At 34.4% G+C, this 25,302-nt stretch overlaps 2 protein-coding genes and 2 pseudogenes across 2 annotated transcripts; 3 read left to right on the top strand and 1 right to left on the bottom strand.

Moving 5' to 3' along the window:
• The first annotated feature begins 723 nt into the window (after positions 1–723).
• On the top strand, positions 724–1,775 carry LOC128174267 (uncharacterized). The gene is made up of 3 exons (XM_052839859.1): positions 724–838; positions 982–1,042; positions 1,406–1,775. The coding sequence occupies exons 1-3, from the start codon at positions 742–744 to the stop codon at positions 1,773–1,775; spliced, it is 528 nt and encodes a 175-aa protein (XP_052695819.1). The 5' UTR covers positions 724–741.
• Positions 1,776–4,001: 2,226 nt separating this feature from the next.
• On the top strand, positions 4,002–6,894 carry LOC128173065 (uncharacterized; annotated as a pseudogene).
• Positions 6,895–7,162: 268 nt separating this feature from the next.
• On the top strand, positions 7,163–8,770 carry LOC128173064 (uncharacterized; annotated as a pseudogene).
• Positions 8,771–9,625: 855 nt separating this feature from the next.
• On the bottom strand, positions 9,626–11,580 carry LOC128174266 (ATP-dependent DNA helicase RecQ-like). Its single transcript, XM_052839858.1, is given in 2 exon segments — positions 9,626–10,835; positions 11,147–11,580. Coding segments are annotated over 2 exon segments (666 nt in total). The 3' UTR covers positions 9,626–10,603.
• Between the last annotated feature and the right edge of the window lie 13,722 nt (positions 11,581–25,302).

Genomic DNA, 25,302 nt, shown 5'->3' with positions numbered 1-25,302 from the left:
ATCAAGCAGATTCATGTATCGTAATCTTGGAGCCCACTCTTTTCACTTTTTCTAAGTTTAATTCGTAGAAACATATTTTATTGTTTATACTATATATATACAAAGGGAAAACAGGGTTTGATATAAAATCATTAATATTACCTGGGATGTATGTAATTTTATGATTATGATAAATGGCATATTGATTAGCAATGTTGTAAATTTCGGATAATTTGTTGCATCATTTCTTTGCTGTGGGTGGGGTTATGACCCTCTGAATATAGCACATGTAACATAGTGATTTACTGTTGTTTATATATAGATTATTACATGGCAATTTTTATATCGCATCCTATATTAGCCAGGGTAGCTGTATATCAGCGACCGAGGGCTAATATAGGATGTGAATTATTAACAATTGGCATGTTAAATGATTTTTTATCATATTTTTATACTTATAGAAAATATCAAAGAAACAATAAATAACATCATGTGATGAATGATTATTGTTTACTGGGATGATATCGCTCTGTATCTATATATTTCATCTCTGATAAACTTCCCTGGAATTTTTGCGCCAGCTGTTTGTATACCAAGTTGCGATGACGTACTATTTGACGTCATACTTGGAGATCAGAGTTGAACGACGCATACTATATAATGATACACACAAGCTTATGTGCTTTGACCCAGACTTCATGTAGATATAAACATTTTTCTTAAACAGCATCCTGTTCGCACGGACCCATTGTTCCCAGGCACATGAATACACGACAAACTCCAAAAAAGAAAACATTTTCTTCAGATTCAGATTCAGTGACGGGACGGTTGCAGCTAGCTTCACCATTGGATTCCACAGGTAAATCAAGCAGGTTTTGGAACTGTTTGCATTGTCTCTCTGCACCAACTTCCTTTCATGATTTCTTTGAGGGAAAAAATCTCATTTATGTTAAATTTGCTTTAAAGATTTTCCCTCTATTTTAACAGACACAATTTCTTCAGAGAGTGACATTGAAAGTACTGGTAATGAATTTCTGTCCAGAAAGTCTTCAAGCAAATCAAGGTTAGTATGGTTCATATTTACCTATATTAGTATTAAAGCCCTGATAAATTCTCAAGAATCCTTGTATTAACTTAAATAACCTGGTTGAGTTTTTCATCATTGGGCCTCTTGTTCAGTTTTAGTTTGGTACTTGACATCAATCTGCATTCTGTAGCATTTTTACACCAAAAGTTGTTGTATTATAACACTTTTCAACTGCTAAATAAAGAGTATACTTAATATTTTTTTTTTTTATAATGTGAATGTTTTAGGCAACCTTCATACATGAGATTGCATTTTTAAAATGGTGATAAGGATTTTTTGTGATCAAAATGTTATTAAAGAAATTTTAATTGACATGTTCTTAAATCTTTTTTGTTGTAGGGATAGGGAAAAATTTGTCCGGTTATCAAAAGAAGTTGACGAATTAAAACCGGAGGTGAAGAAATTGAGAAGGAGAGTCCGTTCACTTGAAAAGAAAAAAGAAACCGGTGATCCATCAAAGAATTCACCTGATGATGAAGTCTTGGACATTCCACACGCAGGCCCAATTAATTTATCAGAGTTGACCAGCTCCTGCAAAAAATTCACAAAAGCGCCAGATGCTGTCGCATTCTTACTTAATTCTCTTTTTTCTAAAAATGAGATGAAAAATTCTTCCATTTCTTGCAAAAGAACTATTAAATGCAGGCAGGAGGGACCCCGCCCTCCTCTTGACCAGGCTAGATTCAGGGTTCTGGAGATTTATTTTTGAAACCTTTCCAGATTTCACAAGGAAAGACATACGTGAAAAAATTCAGAACTTGCAAAAAGTTGAGAGAAAGCGTTAACTATGTCGTTAAATTGAAAAGAAAGGAATAAAAGTGGATACCAATTTAGTGCATTTATTTGTGTATGGGTAAGAATGTTCATGAATGGTTCATGAGGTTTATTTTAATATTCATAAAGGTGTATTTAATCATGGATATTCATAAATGGTTCATGAAGGTCATTCAATCATGAATGTTCATTAATACTTCAAGAATAATCTTCATGAATAGTTCATGAAGATCCGATGAACTTATTATTGGACATTCTTTAAATGATGAATATTCATGAACATCACTGTTCATGAATTATGCATGATTAGATATGTTCATGAATATTCATCAACTTTTTTTTAATGAACAAATATTCATGATTCTAAAATGTCAAATAATAAGTTCATGGGATCTTCATGAATAATTCATGAACATTTCATGAATATAATTCATGAATTGTTCATGGGAAAATCATGAATTATACATGATCATCTCGCAGGGGTATATTCTTAACATTGCAGAATCATGACGTTTTGCCTCTATAGGGCCAAACATATTGGCAATCAACCCGTTTGGTATTTCTACAGATTTAAATTAAAGGCCATGCACCCGTTTCTGTCCACTGTAGACGAGTTTTTGGTTGTCAGAGGGTCTACATATTGGCCTTACAGTCCCGTCTATAAAGCCCTAGCAATGTTTAAGCGGCCCGCCAACATCCGATATCGCATCTGCGTACTGGTACAGGTGTTCTTCACCCAGTCAACTCTGATTCAGATAACTTAACTTTCCAGAGTGTCTGATGTAAGTAATCCAGAACAGTGTTGGCAATGATTTTGAACGGTTAAATAATGGTTTCATGTCTTCTAACCTGTTCGGATATGACAAATGTCTGAGCAAAACCAACATACTCTCATGTGAAGTCACCCGAGTCCCATTTGGACACAGGAACGTCAATGGCGGAGAACACGCATTGCAAAGACGAGAACTGTCATTCCTTTTAAAGCGGAAAAATGAGTAAAACTGCTCCTCAGATAAATCATCAAGATTCAAACATGGACCTTTTACGTCGTCTTCGTTTAAAAGAGTAGATAAAAGCAACAAATCGTCGTCTTAACATAAAGATGAAAAATCTAAAGCATCTGCCATGTTTTACGTGAACACAATGAACTTAAATGACGTCATTTCTGAAGTCACAATAACAAAGTGCTCGAAGTTTACGTACATATCCTACAAGTTATGAAATCTCAAATGATAAATTACAAAAACGTGTAAGTGTACGTGCAGTTATAACACACGTACATGTACACGTACCCGTACACGTTTTAAATCTCAACCTCTCTCTTAATTGCATTTGATAACATTAACAATAATGTCCAATTAGTATTTAAATGTTCTAAAATGTGTTAATCAGCTAGTCAATAAATGCATTTCAATTATTGAGTTCTCAGACGTAAGGAAATGATGACGTCGGGCTAACGTCTTTTAACTGTATCTTTACAGCCTTACATTATGACATGAATTCATAAATACGCATTATTTCCCGTTTATCTCCGACTACCGCCATATTAGTTGTCGATTTCTATTGTTCTGCTATCGCGACACATCCCTATATAAGGCCGAAAGCAATATTCATGCTTCACCGCATTCAGGTATTTCATACACCCGAACACGTTACCTTGGACGAAATACTTGCAGAAACGCGTTTTGAACAAAAATAACAAGATATCTGTGAGCCAATGCTCACTAGTGATACCCCCGCTCTGACGTGAATATGCAAAATAAGCAAAGTCGTTATTTAACAGAAAGCTGGCGTTCGATCGGTACAGAAATATATCCCATATATGGCATGCCTAAACAAATAGTGTGTTAAAATTTCAAGCATCTGCGATAAATAGCTGCTGAGAAATCTGAGACGAAAATTTGTTTGAAAATGTTGGCTAAAAACAACAAAGTACTCATTTAACATGAAGCTGACGTCCGATTGGTACAAAAATATATCCCACGATATGACACGCCTTAAAAAACACTGCACAAATTTCAAGCATCTGCGATAAACATCTTTGCTAGCCAAGGGGTTTCGGTCCGCTTTGCTCCCCATAAACCCTTGGCGGAGTGATACACTCTGTTCTCTGATAGGTTGCAGCTATGAGTAGCTGATCCAATTGCAACATTTGTGACATGACCTTTTAAACAAATATGGCGGCGCCCATAGAGGTATGTCGCATATGTAATTGCGATCTTCCGAAGAAACACAGGCGTTTTATTTTTAGTGAATCGTTCTGTGTTTTCAATCAGCTGACACAAGTTATTGATTACAATGCCTCCCCCAACGATGGTATGTCAAAATACGTGTGTGGTTATTGTTTCACAAAACTTAATAAGCTCCATAAAATTGACATGGAGTTGTTACATAAAATGGACGCTCTACGAAGAGAAAAGGGTGAGGTTTTGGGAAGCTTACGCGATAAACACGCAAAAGCTTTGCTATTAAATACAGCGAGAACCCCAAAGTCAAAAGACAAGAGAAGTATAATACACTAACCAACACCAAGGAAGACAAAGAAAACACTGTTTACAACCCCACGGAAGGAACACATAGAGCCAGAGGGTCAGGCTATGCAAGAAGATAACCAGAGAATCGTCCTAGCTACACCAATGGAAAACATGAAACCAATTACCATTAAGTCCTTTACAACGAGTAAAATTAAGGTAATTGTTGACTTTTCATTATACAACTTTGATATTCTGACATCATATCTGTGTAAATGGTGTAGATAGTAATTATTAACATGATAAATAGTAAAACTATCCTTAGGTTGTTGGACATATAAGCAATTAGAAAATTATGTTGTATGAGCAGATTTTCTGCATTGTTTTTTATTTTCGTCTTTATTTGTGTCATAAAGATGTAGTTTAGAATTGAGGGGTCTATAAAAGGGGGGGGGGGGGGGTACCACATTTAGAGGCAAATAGATTGTGGTTTGATAGATTTTAACACATATTTATAAACAAAAAAAACATCATTTTAAATAAATGTACTATTGGTCAGTGGAGGAATAATAGGGCTTCATATCATTTTTTTTAATTTGTAACTTCATTTTAGAGTTATATGTGCGAGTTATGCTAAGTATTGAATACATGTATATATAATTCTATCATTTGCAGGTTGTGTACAAAACGAAGAAAACAAAAGAAATAAGAACCAAACTGGTAAAAGATTGTCAATTAGGTGAACTTGTCAGAAGTATAGCAATTCACAATGCTCCAAAGAGGACAATTCGAGCCATGTAAAATTCGAGCCGCTAAAAGATGTTATCAACAACCATATTATGACAGAACTAAAGCAAGAAATTGGAAAATTAGCTTCAAGTGTGAATTGTTCTTTGCTAAGGCAAATTGACAGCAAAAGTTTGGCTACATTCAGTATCGACAGAGTAAATGAAGAAATACAGATATGGGCACCTTTGTTCCACCAGTGCATGTTGACGCTTAGCAACAATAACCCAATGGGGGCTACAGTAGCTGCATGTGTAATGCTTATATATAACAACAAACACATGTCTGCTTTACAACACATCATAGGCCAGATTCTAGACCATGGTGGAGCTACTGATGATGTAAGAACAATCTAGTGCTTAACTCTAATTTACCTTTTCAAATACTTTTTTGAATATAAACTTTGCTGGACTCAATTGCATGTTTTATGTAAAATATGTACAACTTAAATTTGATAATCATATTCAATATATAATTTATTTTATGAGATGATTATGTGAATTTTTTTAAATTTGACAACCTAAATAAAATTGATAGATAAATGATTTGGGTAGGATTAAATAGTGATACGCTTTAGTCTGATCATCTTTGCTAACTGAATATTTGGTACACTGTTCAACATATATGGACTGAAAACTTTTTTTTTCTTTTTAAAAGACTAGAGATACTTTGTCAAAGATGGGCATGTGTGTGACAGCATCTTCATCAGCAAAAAGAAAACACCACCTACTGAGCAGACAACAGCAGCATATCAAGAGACAGCTTACAGAGCCAGTGATGGAGGATGAGCAAATTACCGGTACACATCAATTTAGTAAGTCGAGCGACATTATAGGTGACAATATTGATATAACCCGTAGTCCATCTCAATGAGTGTTGACAGAAGGCGACAAAGCTGGCACTGTTTTTGCTTGTGGCATTAGAGAAAAGAGTTCAAGATCCTACACTGGATGATACACATCCTATTGCTGACATCAGTCAAGTGGAAAACAGTTTATTTATTCCAAACTTGGAAGAGTCTGCTTTTCTTGAAGGCAATTTCATTCACCATATTATGCAGGTTCTTGTCAAATATGTGGACAGTCTTAAAAACTACAAATTATGTATTCCAGAATACGTATCTTATCCCCACCTTAACATGAGCTGTCATCTGACTATGCAATAATTGACCTCTTGGACAAAAGTGAAAATAAGTCAGAGGAAATGATTGATATACTCCAGTATATTCATGAAAAATGTATTGCAAGGTCAGATTCAGATAATGATCATGACACCCCTTCAAGTCTGAAAAGGGTATTTGGAGGTGACGTATTGACCAATGAGAGAGCGTATTCAGCCCAGCTAGCACTTCACAATGGTATGACGGAATTCAGTGAACTTCAGTGTGTCATTCATCGACCAGAAGGGTTACATAGGATGATGAATCTTCTACTGGTATCAATGTGTTTGGTTAAGTTCCAGTTACCAAATGGTAGAGCATGACTCCTTCAATCATCCAGCTGCAGATACAGCTCTTTTCCTGTTACTGTTCAATTGAATTAAAGGGTACATGAGTTAATTTTCATTTCAATTCATTTATTTTAGTAAATTTATTTTTTAGCATTTATTACAGTTTCAGCTTTGTTTTTGTTTATTTACTTATCTAATCACTATTAGCCTAATGTTGATTGAAATTTGTTACTAATATCTACTGAAGTTTCAACATTATTCAGTAAGCATAATTTTTGTGTATTTAGTTCTTGTCACTGTAACAAGGTTACTTTAACACATAACCAATGATTTTATCTAAGAATATGTACCGGGATTTATGTATTCCTATGATGAACTTTTTCGACAAACTTAAGATAAAATGAACTAAAATGTGTGTTTAACAAATAATTTTGAAACTTGAGTGCATGTTTTTAATCATTTTTTTGAACAAGAGCTTTTTTTTTCCAAATTATTAATAATTTTGAGAAATATTTTATGATATAGCATTGTTTTATACTTTAAACTTTTTCCAAGACTGAGTTTTAGTTTTCCAATGTTGCATAAAATTTGTTGCATTAATTGTTAAATAACAATGTAATATTACTGAATTTTAAGAAATAATTTTTTGTTGTTGGTTATTTACAGTTCATCTATGAGCAGTTTTACAAAGTGTCATCAGCAGGAGAGCCGGGTACACTCAGTCACCTGAGAAATACAGTATGGAGAATTGATGTCCATGGCCCTGAAGAAGTTATCCAAAAGTACAGGTAGTAAAATGATTTGGATTATCAATTGTTTTATTTTCACAGTATAACATGCCTATAACGAAGTACAAGGGATGAACTATTTTACCTCTCTACAAGCGTAATTCATTGTATCTGTCAAGTTTACAACACGAAATAAAATCATGGGGAATGAGAATCACTTCGCTAAAGGCGTCAATGCATTACGTAAGCGTGTTCGCTATAACCGTGTTTTACTGTATTTTTATTTTAATATACATATATTGCAGATCTCATTATGCGTGGATGGATGACTGTCTGGATTCTTTCATCTTGGGTGCTTACATGGATCTGATGGGCATCAAGGATCTACAAGATGAACCAGTCAACCATCAACCTCTGTTCCAACTTCTATCTGATTAGGACAAGTACACTTACATCCATGGAGTAGCAAAAGATATTCTCGACAAATATGTAAAGATTGCAGATGGTACATATATAATAAACTGATTTCTTTTTTAATTATTTGTTGGTTTATGCCAGGATAGTATTTTTCTTTAAAATGTATTTGGGTATTTTTAAAAGAGAAGAAAACTTGTATTTTGATACAAAAATATATTTGTCTATTTCTAGATGTTGATGAAATCAGAGAGAAGACATGCGCTCTTGATGCAGAAGCATATCAAATGAAGGACCTCTTTGACAGTAATGAAATGAAGTATATGTGCCCAAATTGTAACAAGCAGTACAAGACAAGTGGTGGTATAAAGAGACATTTGAAAAAGGTACACGAGTTCTCTTTTGATACTGAAGACCAACTGCCTACTTCTGGAAAGGACCACGTTGCGATATACAGAGCATCGTTTATGAAATGTGCATTGCTACTTCGAGACACAAATGATGCATATAAAATGGGAGATTGGAACAGAGATACAACAAACGCAAAATTTCAGATGATTCTCTCTCGTGTTGGAAAACACAACAAGTATCTGTTATGGCTGTTTAGGTATTTGGCCTACATCAAATGCATCCTATCACCAAAAATGGCGTACGAGTACATGTGGAACTGCAGTGCAAATTTGCAAGGTGGTATGGGAAAATATATTCCAAATGACAATTTACTAGAAATTATGGTACAAACTGTAAAGAAAAAAATTTACTCCCAAGGAGCCAATGCAACTTACACCAGTGTTCAGAGAGCTGCACTCACGACTCAAATTCAAGAAGAAATTAAGCAGAATCTGCAAACCCAGTGCAACAAGAAACAATCAGGATCAAGAAGACCCGATGCAAATAAAACATCTGACATTTTGAAAATGGTCACTGATCTCAACAATGCCAAAATATTTGACTACATTCCTTGTAGAGAATTTAATAGTTTTCAAGGTTTTATCGACTTTTTCTCACGTATTAAAATTGTTGATTTGCATGCCTGGATCACAGAAAACAGAGAGAGACTCTCGTACGAAGTTCTAAGCTAGAAAATCAGATTGTTAGCTTGGGTATACAACCAAAAATTGTTATTTTATTGCAAATACATGTATATTGAACAATCAATCAATCTACTTGAATATATGTATTCCATATGTAATTCGCTTCTACCTGCATTACATGTATGTAGAATGTGTATTTGTATATTCTTGTTTGACAGCTATTAGTTGTGTATCTGAAACCCAAACATTTATCAAAAATGTTGTATATATAATTTGATTCTTTTTTTTTATTGAAAAAGTTGTTCATACAGTTTGTTTGCTATCTATTCCAAAAAAATGCAGTTACACCCAATAATAAAGTGTAAACATTTCAGATTAGGCACAAATAGTTATAATACATTTTTCTATACATTTTTCAAGTCTTGAGTGTGGCCAGCGACCTCTCGATATGAAGCCTATCACGATATAGTTATCAACTATAAATGAACTGGTTTCTATGTTGCCAATTTCAATAAGGAATATATTTGCATGGAGACAACATGTCAATTATTTAGAAAATCAATTAACCAACTCTTACTGTAGAGACATAAAGTTCAATTGTAACTTTTGATTGAAATTTCATAATGTCTTAATGTAATGTATACTATGTAACTATTCTAGAAAGTCAATATAGCTCATACAGTGTATCACAATGCACATGTTAGTATACAATATGCACATCATGGGCCCTCACGATCAATACAACCGATATATCCCTTTATCGTTACACCTATACATTTTTCATATCAATTTTTTCTAGAATACAGACTGATTTTTTTTAAAAGAAAAAACCAAAACTTAAGATGCAATTTATTAATATGTTAACCAAAAAACATCAATGTGTACATGAAAGTAATTGCACATATCACAATTTGCTGGCACTGATTCATAAAATTCAGCAGTTAATCTTCTGATTGGCATGAGCTATCACTCTCAACTAAATTGTACATAGTGTCATCTCCAAATACATCAAGGATTATTTTACAAATCTCTTGAGCTATACCAAAAGACCAAATCGGAAATTTTTCCATAATGTCTTCTGCAGTAAATAAAACCTGACATTTAGCAACAATATATTTTACTATTTCTTTTGTAAATCCATGAACCACTTCATGATTAATAAGTCCACCACTTGCTCTGTCCGATAATGAAAATTGTATTGTTTCCAACTTTTGGTTTAGCAATAGTCTTTCTTCAGATGATACATCTCGTATTATCTCATCTTCAGAAGATTCAGCATCATCACTGTCTGTCACTGCAGCATGTGATTGTGGGCAGACATCGCAGTCGCATGTACACTTCTTCTCACAAATGTCACAATATGCATGTAAAGGTGCAAGTTCACAATGCTTTGTCTGAAAAGCAGCACACAACATACTTCTCCGACATACACTATCTTTCACAATGCGTACAAGTTCTGGTTCTACATGTTTTAAGTAACCTTTGTGCATCTTAAATAAAACTAGTTCATGTGAAGGTTTTCCATCCCTCCCTCCACTACCCATTTGTTGTACAAACGTCTCCAATTCCCTTGGTACCCCATAGTGCACCACATTATGTACTTGGTGAAAGTTTACACCCATTCCTGCTGCATTTGTACATATAAGTATTCTAATTTTTCCTTCATCAGACATATCTTCTCTGATTTTATCTTTGATTTCACCATCAGTTTTGCTATGAAACATATCAAAGTTTTGTCTGTATTGTTTGCATGTTTTGATAAAGGCAAAATAAATCTTAGTTACATCATTGATACTATCACAAAAAACCACATGCCTTGGTAATTGTTCTCTGTGGTGTCTCAAATCTTTAATTAGCCAACCAAACACTTTTTCAACATTGTCATTGTTTTTTTATAGATTTCACAGTAATCTTAATGTTCCTTCTATCAGGCGAATCAAGAACAAGTTCATAACCTGGTCGAAAGCAGAGGTATTTCAAAATTTTCCCCCTATGGGTTGGTCCAGCAGTTGCAGTAAGGGCAAGGACAGGGACATTTGGGCACAAAGATCGTAATTCCTGAATTTTTGAAAACCATTCCCTGAAAGGATCTTCAATCATTCTTCCCTCTCCTCTGAAAAATTAAATACAAAATACATAAACAATTTCCATTACATGTAAGATTCTATTTCATTTTGTGTTTGATGTTTGATAATATTTTGGCTTTTATGTACTATTGTGGTCCTGTGAAAGTAAAATACCATTGTCCAGTGGGATGCGAATTTTAAGATACCTATATAGCTGAATAGACTGTTATAAAGACAATAGAAGTTTCGATAGGGTAGGACTTCCATTTGTATAAAACATGGATATATATGAATGTTAAATGTTATGGTAAAATGAATAATATAAGTTATAATATAGAAATATGAATTAATTAGTTACCAAAGCGTGACTGTATGAGCCTCATCTACGACTAGCAATTGAAGCTGCCTCCTATACTCCGACGATTTCAACAACTTCCTCCACCGACTCTCGCCAACCAGTCTCTCGGGGCTTCCAAATACAAATTCATACTGCCCAGTCACTATTCGTTCGATCTCCTCACTATTCTTCCCAATGTAAGTGGCTGAAAGTCCAAATTTATTTAATTTCTCAACTTGTTCTTTCATTATAGACAGGAGAGGTGCCACGATGACGACGATACCTGGTTTAAGTATTGGAATGCATTCGTAAATCATTGACTTTCCGCTACAAGTACTGGTACCAACAAACACATCTCGATCACATAATACAGCATTAATTGCTTTCTCTTGATTTTCTCGTAATTCGACTTTAAAGACGTCGTGATTTCTTTTTCGAAATTCGTCGGTCAACATGTTTTCACTTTTTGTTTTGCTCTTGCCGTAACGTATATGTAACCTGTTATTTCATTGGATAAATAATAGGAAGGTGCAAGAGGCGCAACTCTTGTTGTTCGCTAGGTGGCGTGACCGTATCACCAAGTTTTCGTAATGAAATCCGCCAAGGGTTTATGGGGAGCAAAGCGGACCGAAAACCGTTTGCTAGCGAAGATGGCGATTAATAGCTGCTGAGAAATCTTTGACAAAAATTTGTTTGAAAAGTTTGGCTAAAAATAAACAAAGTCATTATTTAACAGGAAGTTGACGTCCGATTGATACAAAAATATATCCCACAATATGGCATGCCAAAACAAATAGTGTGTTAAAATTTCAAGCATCTGCAATAAAAAGTTGCTGAGAAATCTTTGACGGAAATTTGTTTGAAAATTTTGGCTAAAAATAAACAAAGTAATCATTAAACAGGAAAAAGACATCCGATTGGTACAAAATACATCCCACAATAAAGCTTGCCTTTACAAATACTGTGTAAAAATTTCAAGCATCTGCGTTAAACAGTTGCTGAGACTTGTTTGACAAAAATTTGTTTGAAAATGTTTGCTAAAAATAAACAAAGTCGTTATTTAACAGGAAGTTGACGTCTAATTGATACAAAAATATATCCCACGATATGGCATGCCTTAACAAACAATGCATAGACATTTCAAGCATCTGTGGTAAATAGTTGCTGAGATAAATGCGACAGAAAGTTTTGTTACGGACGGACAGACAGACGGACAGACACACAAAGGTAAAACAGTATACCCCTCTCCTTCGGAGCGGGAGTATAATGACAACCACTTCACTGGCAAGATATATCCAAAAAACGACGAAACAAGACAGACTGAAATCCAAGCGCAGATACTTCGAAATTTCCTCGATAATTGTAGACCGTTTTTCGGTGTATGTTATAACATCGCACATGCGCAAACCACACACTGTGGCAGATCGAGTAATGTCAATATTAGAAATGACGTGTTTTTGTAGGAACGGAAGGAAACGCTACTTTCTTGGATTTACTATCATTTAGCTACTGCGTTGAATGTAGTGTCGCCGGGGTTTTCAAGAAGATGCAGACGTTATGCACTCTGAACGACACACGTTACTATATTACTACATTTTACTACAATGTGTAGTTCATGCATTTAGAAGTCCGTGCAACGCAAATGCCTCCATCGGAAAGCAACCTACCGTAACTTTCTCAACCGGTATATATACCCCAGTGGCAGTAGAGGAGCGATCGAATCTAATATGGCGACCAAATGCTTTTATGAATTCATGTCAGCTTTAATTGCATTTGTGCATTACATAACATTTACAATGATATCTAATTAGTATTTAAATGTTCTTAAATGTGTTAATCAGCTAGTTCTTGTCAATAAATGCATTTTAATTATTGAGTTCTCAAATGTAAGGATATGATGACGTCGGGCTAACGTCGTGATTAAAATTTATGGTTTTGAGAAATCTTTTAAATCATCAAAAACAAATTTGCAAAAAATTGGCCGAGAACACATACTGATTATTTTTTGTGAATTGATTAATAATTATCACCTATGTTATTGTGTTAAGTATAATTAATTTCGTCTGAACGCAGCACAGTTAAGGCTGGAATTTGGAGGCGGGGCTTATTTGGATCAACTTTGAACTCATGAATATTCATTAGATATGTAATTTAACGTAAATAAAATCTATTTATGGTAGTTGATTAGTTTTTGGATTTAATTTCTTGTTGAGAAAGAGTTAAATCAAATATTAAACCCCTCATTGTGCAATAATGATCATTATTTACTTATTTTCAATGAAAACATTAATTGTCGTTTGGTTCCGATCCGCTCCCTTCCGACGCTTGTATCGATCCGTGACGCGTCGACTATTTTTAGCTGGTAGCAAAATGGCAGGCATGGATGTAAACATGTGCGCCGAGATGTTGTGGATTGATACTTTGCGTGTGGATGTCGAACTATGCAGGGAATATGGTAAGTATTGGACATATCATTCCATAAACTAACGTAAACAGTATGATAAAGAATGTAAACGCAGTACTTATTGTGTGCTGAAACAACAATGTGATGTAAGGATCGAGATGTGTTTTCCTACGACCACATCATGGCACATGTTGTAAATAATTATGAAGTTTTATTACTTTTCAAAGCACTAGCATGTCATTTTGTTACACAAATGATTATGTATATCAATACTTTAATTGCATACAACTTATTATTTTAAAGAATATTTAAAGAGTATTTAAATCCAACTTGTTGAAAACGTCTTGGACAAATAAATGTCGATGGCGATTTATTAGCTTTTCCCCATCAGACATAAGATTTTACCTGAATGCACAACCTTCCAGTTCCACATTGATTATTTATCAGCGACGCCTTACATGTATCAATGTAGATGATAAGTAGTGCCACTGTTTTAGACTGTGTTGGTTTATTTACATGGACTGGTATAAAATCAATATTTTGTTTTTTGCATGTGTACCAATTAATTAAAAGAAATCATTTTTACTTTGACAAATTGCCTTAAAGTATCACTTCTGACTGCTGATCGATGTGGCTTCAAATAAAAATGTCACTGCTCAGCTTGTTTACATAGAAATTAAAGAGTCTTAATATTTATTTAGAATTAATTTCAATATAACATAATGTGTCATAATTATATTACCAGTATATGTAAAATTATGGTCTAGAATAAAAAAAGATGATACAACATAGGTTAATTGCTGTGAGAATAATCATCTCTGAGTCTCTAATATTGTATTGTTTTGCTGACCAGTCCTAAATATCAACATGATCATGCAGGTTGTTTAACATGTTTAATTTATCAGAACAATTTTTAAATAAAAGGTGCGGGGTTCCCGTGTCATCTTAATTATCAACATGATCAGGTTTTTTAACATGTTTGAATTATCAGAACAATTTTTAAATGAAATTATTTGTCAGGCGCATTGACTGTCCTTGCAGACAATTAAAACATTTTTCAAAGCAATACAGTTATCCTTGTTAGGTAGCATTACATTGTTAATAGCTACAACTAGATTGTCATCACATTCATTCAACTCGCATCATGCAATTACTGTACACCTGGCTTTCAATGACAGTGGTCAGTCAAAACATTTCGCTGAGACTTATCTGGAGTTAAGGCGGCTATGTCGATTAAAAGCTGTTATGTAGTGCACTGTATAATTTTGACTTTATTTGTTTTAATTGAACGGAATATATAATCTAGAAAGAAAAAGAGTGATAGCTTTGAGGTTTCAAAATACGAGGTGCTATTATTTCTCTTTCACACCTTTATTAGCTGATTGCCAGCCTCAAAGACTGCATACTGATCAACTATTACTTGTATCGCTGCATAAAATTTGAGTTCAAGTCTAAATAACGGGTAATTTGATGATTTCATTTACACTGTAGCTTATACATGTATTTCATTTGTAGACTCCTGTACTACTTGTTGTGTAGAAGAGGTGAAAGATGCGGGGTACCCGTGTCATGGTGTTTGATTCCATATGCTGTGTGCTCAAGTGACTCATTACAATCAACTGCTTCAGCCCCTAAGTTGAATTTATCCAATTGCATTTAACATGTTTTTGGTAAGATTTAAAAATACAGTGCCTTACATATATATTCTGTGGGTGGAGACTACCCTGCATGTATTTGTGTGTTTTCATTCTGCTGGAAATGTAATTAAACTTGCTCTGAGAGTATACACTATATCGCAAACATTGATTGCTTAGCATTATCCATTGACGATAAAGATTGTTTTAATGGGGGGGGGGGGGGGGGGGGGGTGAGGGGGAGGGTTCTTTCATTTACATCTAAGTCATCTTGGAGTATTAAGTTCTCTTGATTTTCTTCAGTATATTGGGAACATTTGTTAAGTGCCACAAGAAAATCTGTAATGTTAATAATAATATATATTTATATTTAATATATAAAGAAATCAAAATTTAGGAAAAAAGAACATAAAATACATGTACATGTAAATGCCCAAGTGGCATTTCCAATTATTCTTCTATGTAATGGTGTGTCCATCTTGGCATATTTTGTGTTCACTATTGTTTACAAGAACTTTGAATAAACATCAGAGACTAATTCTTTGCTCATAGGGTTGTACTTTATCAAAAAAGATTTCCCAGGGTGAAAGATCATTTTTCGTCATTTGACATTGTTTAGTTTATACTGTTGTAAAGTGCAAGTGCTAAAATATATAATGTTATATGTTAAACTTTGTAGGCTTATGCGTGAGACTATCTGCATCAATTGGTGAATTGGCTGGTTCTACCTCCCTATGTTCCTGCCTGTTACCCAGCTTTTCCTATGTGGAGACTATCGGCATGATTTTGTATGAGGAAAACAATTATGTGCATTCATAACCTCCAAACAGAAATATCAACATGATTATATATGTTAATTATAAATATACAAACCTAATCTTAGTACATGTATTTATATGTTGAATCTGAGCTAAGGATTTTGCAACTATTGGTTTGTTTTTTTTTAATTATTAGCAACGATATTTAAAACTTACAGTCAAAATTAATCTTAATATGCAAATATTATTTATTTAAACCATTATTTATTTGTTTACAGTTTCCTGACTATGACTTATTTTTTCAATATTCCCTTGAAAAATGAATAATAAATGTTTGAAAATCTATGTATTTGTTGTTGTGATCAGCACTCAAAATCTAGGAATTTACATTGTTCATGTATTGTTCTTTGAGTATTTGTTCAATAAGAAGGGGGTGGGGGTAAGAGTTTTGTGCTTGTCCTTTCTTAAAAATTAACAGCAATGTTGAGGAATACTTTCAAAAAAATAAACAGTAATTTTGAGAAAGAATGTGTTTTAAAATATATTTCATACACCAATTATTGATTTAGGTAAAAAATAAAATGAAAAAATGCACGGCTTTGATTATCGCTGAATACATGCACGGATCTTTTTTTTTTTTGGGGGGGGGGGGGGGTCAGCTAGGGGGATCCAGATCCCCCCTGCAAAATTCAATTTTTTTTAAATTACATTACAAAATTATTACTTGGACAACCCCTTTCCTGCCAAACTCAAATAACTGTCGTACCCACCCCCCCCCCTCCCCCCGGAAAAACTTTCTGGATCCGCGCATGGAATATAAAGAGGTAAATGCATGTCGTAGTTATCTCTCATATTTTTTTTCTTTTGATGAATTACTGACCCACGCTGTCACTTGAAATTTATAAATGCATGATATTTATTTCTACTTGAGTTACAATTTTGCCTCCAGCAATACAACCAAGGGAAAATATCGCAAAATGCTCGTAATGTATCAAATTTCCCACAAGACTATATCTGCAGAGTTATTTCCCTTAGCCAAAATCTAGATCTGCATTGCGTTTGAAAAGGGGGTTAAGTTAAGGAAAATACATGTACATCATCTTCAACGCATTTTCGCAAGGGCATAACCTGCATGGATACTTTTGATATTTTACACAGTGATCTAGAAGGTTTTGAGGTAACTGAAACATGCTGCTGCTTTGTTTTATTCTCCGGATTTGTCTTATTCGTTGATGAAAAATGACGCGATACCCCCGTAAATGATGGATTGTCGAGTGTATTTTTGATGCATTTTTGTGACGCCATATGTATTTTGTAATCACGTGACGGACGAGTCCTAATATTGCAAATGATCTATTTAAATCGCATCGGCACAGGTGATTAATGTCATTAAATCATAAATATTTATAAGAAAAATACTTTGTTTTGTCATATAATTTGAAGTTCTTGCTTGGGCTTGAACTAGATGTTTCGTTTATGGAAGATATTGGCGAAACATTCCACAAAATCATAAAAATGATGCATATATTTACTAATCAAATGCAATTTACAAAAAATTGGAGTAAATCCGTAAGTTTCCCAAGCACAATTCACATTGGTACTTATATTCTCTACCAATTTTACGTAAGTTATTCTAAAATTGTGTTGATCTTTCACCTGCGCCAAGCTGGCTTTTACATGCATTAAAATTTCTTCAGTTGTTAACACGTAGAATGGAGAATCTCAAAACCATTAGTTTATAAATAGTTTTTTTCACTTAAAAAGAAGCTTTAAAACTGCCGATGATTTGATACTGGTTTTTAATATGAATGGATTCTGTACGTGTAGCATTAACGGCAGCATCTATGTAAAGGAAGCGGTTTTCTACTGGCTTGACAATATTCACTTTTAACGTTAACCCGTTCAACGCCGATGGTAACGTATGTAACGTCATCTTGCCATACAGTGACGTCAACGTTAAGTAATGCAGTAAAACGCGACGTCGAGCTGCAACGTAAAAAGTCGCACCTGTGAAACGGGCCCCAGAGCTCGAACTATGATTCTGTAGAAGTCATGAGTTCGAATCATGATGGGTTTTTTACAATTACCTTCATTTCTGAATCTTAAATAAGTTAACCTATATGTTTGCGATTCTTCGTGTACCATCAACACTAAAACAGTTTAATTTTTAATGAAAACATGAAATCATACAATACCCGCTGCTGTGACAAGACTGTGAAAGAGGAGCTTTCTCGACATTTTTAGACTTTTGAACTGGGGTTCAAACTGTAGAAATAATTGGTCCCCCAGATCGACTCCTCCCATTGTGTGGTTGTATTTTTCAACAACTGCTGGTATAGAGATGTCTCGTCCTTTGCCATTTGTTGTCTGTACAAATCCGTTGCAGATAATATTTTTCATTAGAATTATAGATATTGCAGAGAAAGGGGAGGGGGCGTATTTAATCGTCAAACGACGGCGTGGTGAATCAAATCTAAATACAACATGTACGTACCGTAGGGAACCGGTTGTAGTCAGAAATGAAACTACTCTTCTGTCTGCCCAAAGAATTGCTATGACTCCACCCCGTGTTTTCATGCGAATCTCTCCCTTCTGAATTGGTGTGGTTTTGAAACTGGAAGGCATCCCCTTTCGAGTTTTTATGACAGTGCCGGTACTGTGAGTCCCCTTATCCAGAAGGTCGTAGACGAGAGCAGGGCTTGTGAAAAAGCTGTCATAAGTGACGTGGTGATCCTTGTAAAAGTGAGGTTCCATCAGATCCATCACTGCCTGATAACCCTAGGGAAAATTCCTTATTACCATTAGCAGGGTGCGTTTCATATCATTTCTGGAATTAACATTAGCTACAAATACTTGTGCATTATATTGAAATAATTAAGATATAACCAAAATGTTTTAACAAAAGTGCGCATTAAAGGACAACATACTTGTCCATTCGGACTACGGCGTTCATTCCTTCTTCCTTTGTAAACATTGATGTGGTGCGTGTACCCGGTGATAGAGTCTGACAACACCCAGAGCTTTATGCCCCATCGGTGGGCTTTCTTGTTGGAAATATACTGCTTTAACTGATGCCTGCCTTTAAAGCCAACCATGCGTGCGTCGACACAGACATCTTTATTTAGACTTGAAAGAACATAATAATTAAATCAGGTAATATTAACAAAAAAGTGACCAAGGCTTAACTAGTATTGACTATACATATTAATTTCTGACAATTATCCAAAGCATGATACATTGTTTTGTTTTTTTAAGGACTTTGTAATTCATTGCACGAGTACGAAGTGCATGTGTTTGCAGTGCAGTATTCAAGAATTTAAAATGATGATAAAATAATTATAAAAGCAGCAACATTTTGCTCGGGGAAGTATTTTTAAGCGAGCGCTCTGAGGGTTTTCTTGGGGGGGGGGGGGGTGCTCTTGGTTTTTAATGAGTTGGAATAAACAACATATCGCTGGGTTTAAGCATTTGATAAAATAGAAATGGGAATACTTTTTTCTCGTTTACACATAGTTTTAATTTCCAAAGGTCTTGTCTTTATTGAAGTTTAAAGTATGTGTGTTGTATTTGACAAAACCCATGCCTGCATGATACGCGAAATACATATGAGAAACTCGGGTATAATTTTATGAATCTAACTAAATACTTTATATACATGTATCAATTTTTAACGGCTTATGAGGTTTTTTTTTTAATTTAGTTATTAGCGAGAGCATTAAAAAAATATGTGCCGAAATCCTCATTGGTCAGTTTGCTGCGTGCACTTGCTTTTGTAAGCGCCTGATAAAAATTTACATCTGACAAGAACAATGCCATGTTACAACGCTCTTTTAAAAATTTCGCACTTTGAATTAATATAATTGTAATCGACATTTTAGTAAACTATAGTTTTGTGAATTTCTTGTAGTATAATTGGATGCATTAACACGTTTATTTAGGAAAATGTCCATTACACAATTGGATAAAAGGTTTCTATCAATTTTATACATGGTTTTCAGCCTAAAAATTTTCTTTTTACTATCGTTTCCCACCCTGTTTCGAAATAAAGAGATTCTCTAGACGCAAAAATAGATAATCCTGTGACAATCTTGCTGCATTGTATTTGTTCTAACTTTAACTTTCTAATAAGTTTAAATTTGAGTTTTTTCTGTAATTCCAATGTCTTTTGTGCATTTGCTAAAATTGTTCAGGGTTTGGTCGAATTGATTGAATTTTTTTTATAACAATGAATAATTGTTTTAACCGTGTTTAGCTCAATAGGATAAACTTAAATAGCTCAATGGGGTATATTCAAATATATCAATGGGATATATTTAAAAAGGAACCAAATTCATTCTAAGCTAACTTGAAAACAGTTTCTTGATTCTTTTCTCATAAGCTTACACAGTTTTACACGTAAACAACTACTCGGGAGGTTTGAAATACCAATGCAGGGGGGGGGGGGGAGGGGGTTAAATCTTGTTTAAGCTGTTCAAGAATTTGAAAATAACTATGAACTTTGTTTCAAATTTACTTTGAAATTCATAAAGAATATCTGACTGCAATTATTGTGATTTATATAAACAGATATGTGCAATTGCAAATATATTTACATATAAACATATTAAAGTGAATGATACATGTAGTAACAAACTGATATTTTTACTATAAAAGTGCGTGTAATATATACGCGTAAAATTACCCTTACCGAAAACTTTCATAAATATTATCGCTTTCACGCTGAATTTAGCATTACCGGTACATTCAATATTCTAATAAGTTATCAATTTATTGATTGTGTGATCTGAGTTTCATTTATAAGTGTACAATTTACCTGTTGTTTTTACCAAATGTCTCATTTAGTATGTTTATGACAGGTGATATCTTGTGTAGGGGATCATATCCCTCTTCGCCGGGCTCTGGAACATATAAATTGTCACTGCAATGCAGAAACTGCAGGATGGCCTGGAAACGATTTCTTGACATAACTTTCCCAAAGTGTGGCGTTTCAAAAGACCACGCACGGGGGTTCGATTCCCAGTACGACTCAAATGTCGGCTTTTTAACAATCCCCATGCTCAACACTATTCCAATAAATGCAAGCATTTCGTCAGATGTCACAGGAACCCAGTTGCGAAATCGTGAATGTGGCCCCAATATTCTTGGAGGTCTGCTTTTAGGGGCGATTTTCTGGTCCGCATAACGATTTGTTTCTCTTACTAGAATATCTATTATATCATTATCATCATCGGCATGCAAGAATTTCACACAAAAATCCAGAATTGCCATACCAGGACCAAAGTTGACGGGCCCAGCGTTTTCTGTAAAATCTGGCTCCGGCAGCTGGAATGTCTGGGGGTCAACTACACTAAACCATGGGCCTCTGAAAAAGGCAGCTTCTTCTTCACTTTCTAAGTCGGAAACGTCTTCGTCGGATGCGTTAACGTCAGACCCAGAATCAGAATTGCTCGCCATTGAAAATTGTTAGCGCATTAAAATGACGTCATATTTTGACGTCAATTTAGGGTAAAATGACGTCAATTTTAGTTATATCATACATACAATTTATAATATACCACAAACCTTTTATTTACCATTTGTTTATTTGGAACTTTTTCGGATAAATTCTAGATAAGTATAAAAACCGACATTTACGTCGCTTTGGCATAACGAGAAGTGACGACATTTTTGTCGCTTTGGCGTTGAAAGGGTTAAGATACATTCCCTGAGAACTATCTACAGGAATGCAGATCGTGACGTCAAAGTTAATTATGACGTCATATCGTATGAAGTACAGACAAGTGACTTTCTACACATCGCTGTAAAATCAATCGGGAAGCCTTAACATGCCCGCGAAGGAGGTAAACCCGCGAGCTACCTTAACGAGGCGGAGTACAGAACGAGTACGCACGCTTTCGCGCAGCGTTTCATTTGTATTGTGACGTCATCTTTTTGCTTGGTTGACGCCATGGCGTGATAGTTTCAACTGCAGACATTCAGCGAAATGTGTTCAAAAGGCTCGTTTAATGCGTAAAATTAATGTTATATTGTGGAATAAACATAACTGTCTCGAAGTAGAAGCTATATTTGGGCTCGGGTCGAAAAAGTGAAGAGGGTTCAGCAGGCCTAACCCTCTGTCACGTTTTCTTAACACGCCTAAATATCGCTTAATTCATATATTTCAAGACAGTAACCATGTATTTTATATTAATGACCCTTAATATGTGATGTTATATATTTTTTTATTACTTAGATATGTCTGAATGCTTTAATAATACTATAAAGATCACCTTTTCCGCCTTTATCAAATAAAAAATAGCCATTATCTGACAAAACTCGGAAATTGGGCATACAAAAATCAACTTTGATAAGACCCCTGGAACAAACCAGGAGGTAAAAGGTTTTTTTTATTTGACCATGTGATGCCTTTTAGCAATTACTTTATTATGTAGAACAGAAAAAGAAATCCCTAGGGCAGAAGTTTAAAAAAATGTGCAAAATTGATACATTTCAAGCGAAATCCCATGGTCCTATGTTAAAGATTAACAAACTTTGAGATGACCCCCTAAACAAACGGTGTGGTAAATGTCTTATTTTTTAATCTTAAAATAATAATTACATCAGTAGAAATTCAGGTAAAAAATTTCATTAAAAAATCTAGGGCAGAACTAATTAGACCCGGCCTCGTTAAACATAGTCTGTGTTTGTATATGAAAGGTTAGATTTTACAATGATGTTTGTCATCTTTGTAAGCTCCCTCTTTTTGGATATAACCGGAAGTGAGAGATTTGTATTGTTGCTCTCTGTAAGCCAACCCCCCCCCCCCTTTCTGTGTGAAACCGGAAATCACTGTCATTCTTCAGTTGTAAACAATCAAATGTGAGTTATCTATTCTTGGCCTGTTTCTTTCAAGTCCTTCTCTAGCCAAACAAATATATTAAAGGCTAATTTTCCTCATTAGAATGTAATTACACACTTTGAATGTGATTATTTATCTTTATAATAAAGACTAGACTTTGACCCGTGCGTGCACGGGTTGACATTGCATATGATGTCGGGCATTTACAAATATTGCTATATTGTTGACATTTGCATAACCAAACTTCAAGCCTACAAAAATACTATTAATTTCACTACACTCTGCTGAGTTGTAATACAATGTATCTCGGGAAGTGCCTTCATCACAGTCAAAATGCCTCACATATAACCGTAATGTAGCAGACAATTGCAGTATCACTCCAAAACGATTTTGGAGAAAATTAATTAAGTTGCATGGAAAATAATAGTCAAATTGTTCAAAACAAACCATTTTGAAACTGTAAATACCTTTCTTCGAAAGGTTTAATTCTATAATTGCATAATTCAACATATTTCAACATCATGTTGACATTTGAAATTCTCGGGATTTTTCATAGTTCATGCACTGTCAACAAATTGGTATTCTTCAAATACCAATGATGTTTAAAATATATCAAACAAAAGACAGTACTCTTCCGATTTATCGGTATTAAAGCTAAAATAATTTTAGTCCATTATTTTAATATAGTAGTATAGATGTATAGTAGACATGTTATTGTACCCGAGTAATGAATTGCGTGTTTATATAATGATGTTTATTCAACACATTAACATGAATCTGTTGCATTATTATGCACATTCATTTGATTTTGCAGTGTACCGTTGTTTTATATTTTTTTTTATTATGATTATATTTAATATCACTTTCGCGACGGACATAAGCCAATAAACATCTTAAATATACATCGTCTCCTGTCCCGTATTTCAAGATGTATATCATTAGTTATCACCAGAGCCCCAAATACCCAGCGACTCTGCTATCAAGTGGTTACCTAGGTCTCAGAATGCATCTAGATATATAGAGAGGCACGGTTAAACCCCCCAAATTATTTGTTTTGAACTGATTTATTACTTAGCATGCATGACCAAGAACAATAATTTAAAGAGATTGATATTTGTATTCAACTGTTCAACATGTTAAAACTTTCGAGTTTTTAGCTCACCTGAGCTGAAAGCTCAAGTGAGCTATTCTGATCACATTTTGTCCGTCGTCCGTCCGTCTGTCCGTCTGTCCGTCTGTAAACTTTTTACATTTTGAACTTCTTCTCTAAAACCGCTGATCCAATTTCAACCAAATTTGGCACAAGGCATCCTTATGGGAGGGCGAATATAAATTGCAGAAATAAAAGTCCGATCTGTATTCAAAGCGGAGAAAACCTTGAAACTGTAGAAAAAGGGGGGTGCATTTTAAAAAATCTTCTTCTCAAGAACTACCGAGTTAATCTTAACGTAATTTAGCATAAATCATCCTTAGGGAAAGGAAAATATAAATTGCAAAAATTATAGGCGATTTCTGTTCCAAATTTGAGATAATTGCGAAAATACTAATAAAGAATGGCTCGTTATTCCATATATCGTAGACAGGCAATTCATTGCAATAGACTGGTCTTATGACAGGCATCGCCAGTCTACCGCATCTCGAAAACGAGGTTCTTTGTTTGAAGCTGGCAGTCTGTTGTGCAACAGTTCACGTGCAAATATAATCTATGAAACATGGAAATAACATTGGTGCCGATAATTGTGAAGTAAATTGAGGTTAAATATTTCAACGCGTTGTAATTTTCACTTGTGAGGGTGGTTTTAGCTTGTTTTGATTTTTTCGTTTCATTTTGCTTTTTAACTTGGGAAACAATCGCCTTGTATTTGGAACATAGACTTCGGTAAATGTTTACCTGCGAATATGATAAAATCTGATGCATTAACAACGTACTAAAGTGCATTTCCCTCTGTTTTTATTGTTTATTAATTAATTTTCTAATTGTGCCAACAAGGATCAAACAAGGGTGTTGGTGTTAGCTTGTTCGGATTTTCGTTTCGTTTTCATTATTTACGCTTTGTAACCTGGAAACTGTCGTCTGTATTTCGTGATTTTTACGTATCAAATCAAACAGATACTTCGGTAAATCAAACAGTTAACTGTTTACCTGCGCAAATTAAGCAAAATCTGATGTATGGGGTACTGAAATACAATTCATTCTATCGGTTCGGCATTATCTTTTGCGTAATGGTAGATTAATGCAATAGGTTTTGTTGAGATGCTCGACATTTTCTCGAGTTTATTCAGTTTAAACAGAGTTTGATATCGCTGACGGAAACATGTATATATATGATTCGTTTCGAAAAAATAAATTGTGTTCTTTATTTGTTATACATGTAGTGCATGTTTCTTGTGTTTAATTGTTTACAATTTCTATTAACTAACCATATATATTTAAGTGTTAAACTTCGAATTGTAAGCAAGATACAGAAATTTGCTCACAATTCTATGTTTGTACACAGATCTTAAAAACTAAAGATTAAAAAAGTAAAAAAATTGTCAATATT

Source organism: Crassostrea angulata, chromosome 2, assembly GCF_025612915.1.
Source record: "Crassostrea angulata isolate pt1a10 chromosome 2, ASM2561291v2, whole genome shotgun sequence".
In the NCBI taxonomy this organism is placed as follows: Eukaryota; Metazoa; Mollusca; class Bivalvia; order Ostreida; family Ostreidae; genus Magallana; species Magallana angulata.
Note: the sequence above shows the minus strand (reverse complement) of the source record. Positions and strands in the feature narration are given on the sequence as shown.

What these genes read in the sequence shown, in the direction of transcription:
- LOC128174267 (XM_052839859.1), top strand. Translation starts at nt 742, where the DNA reads ATGAATACACGACAAACTCCAAAAAAGAAAACATTTTCTTCAGATTCA. An exon ending in TTCACCATTGGATTCCACAG is followed by an intron (nt 839 to 981) that starts GTAAATCAAGCA and finishes CAATTTCTTCAG; the next exon opens with AGAGTGACATTGAAAGTACT. An exon ending in AAGTCTTCAAGCAAATCAAG is followed by an intron (nt 1,043 to 1,405) that starts GTTAGTATGGTT and finishes TTTTTGTTGTAG; the next exon opens with GGATAGGGAAAAATTTGTCC.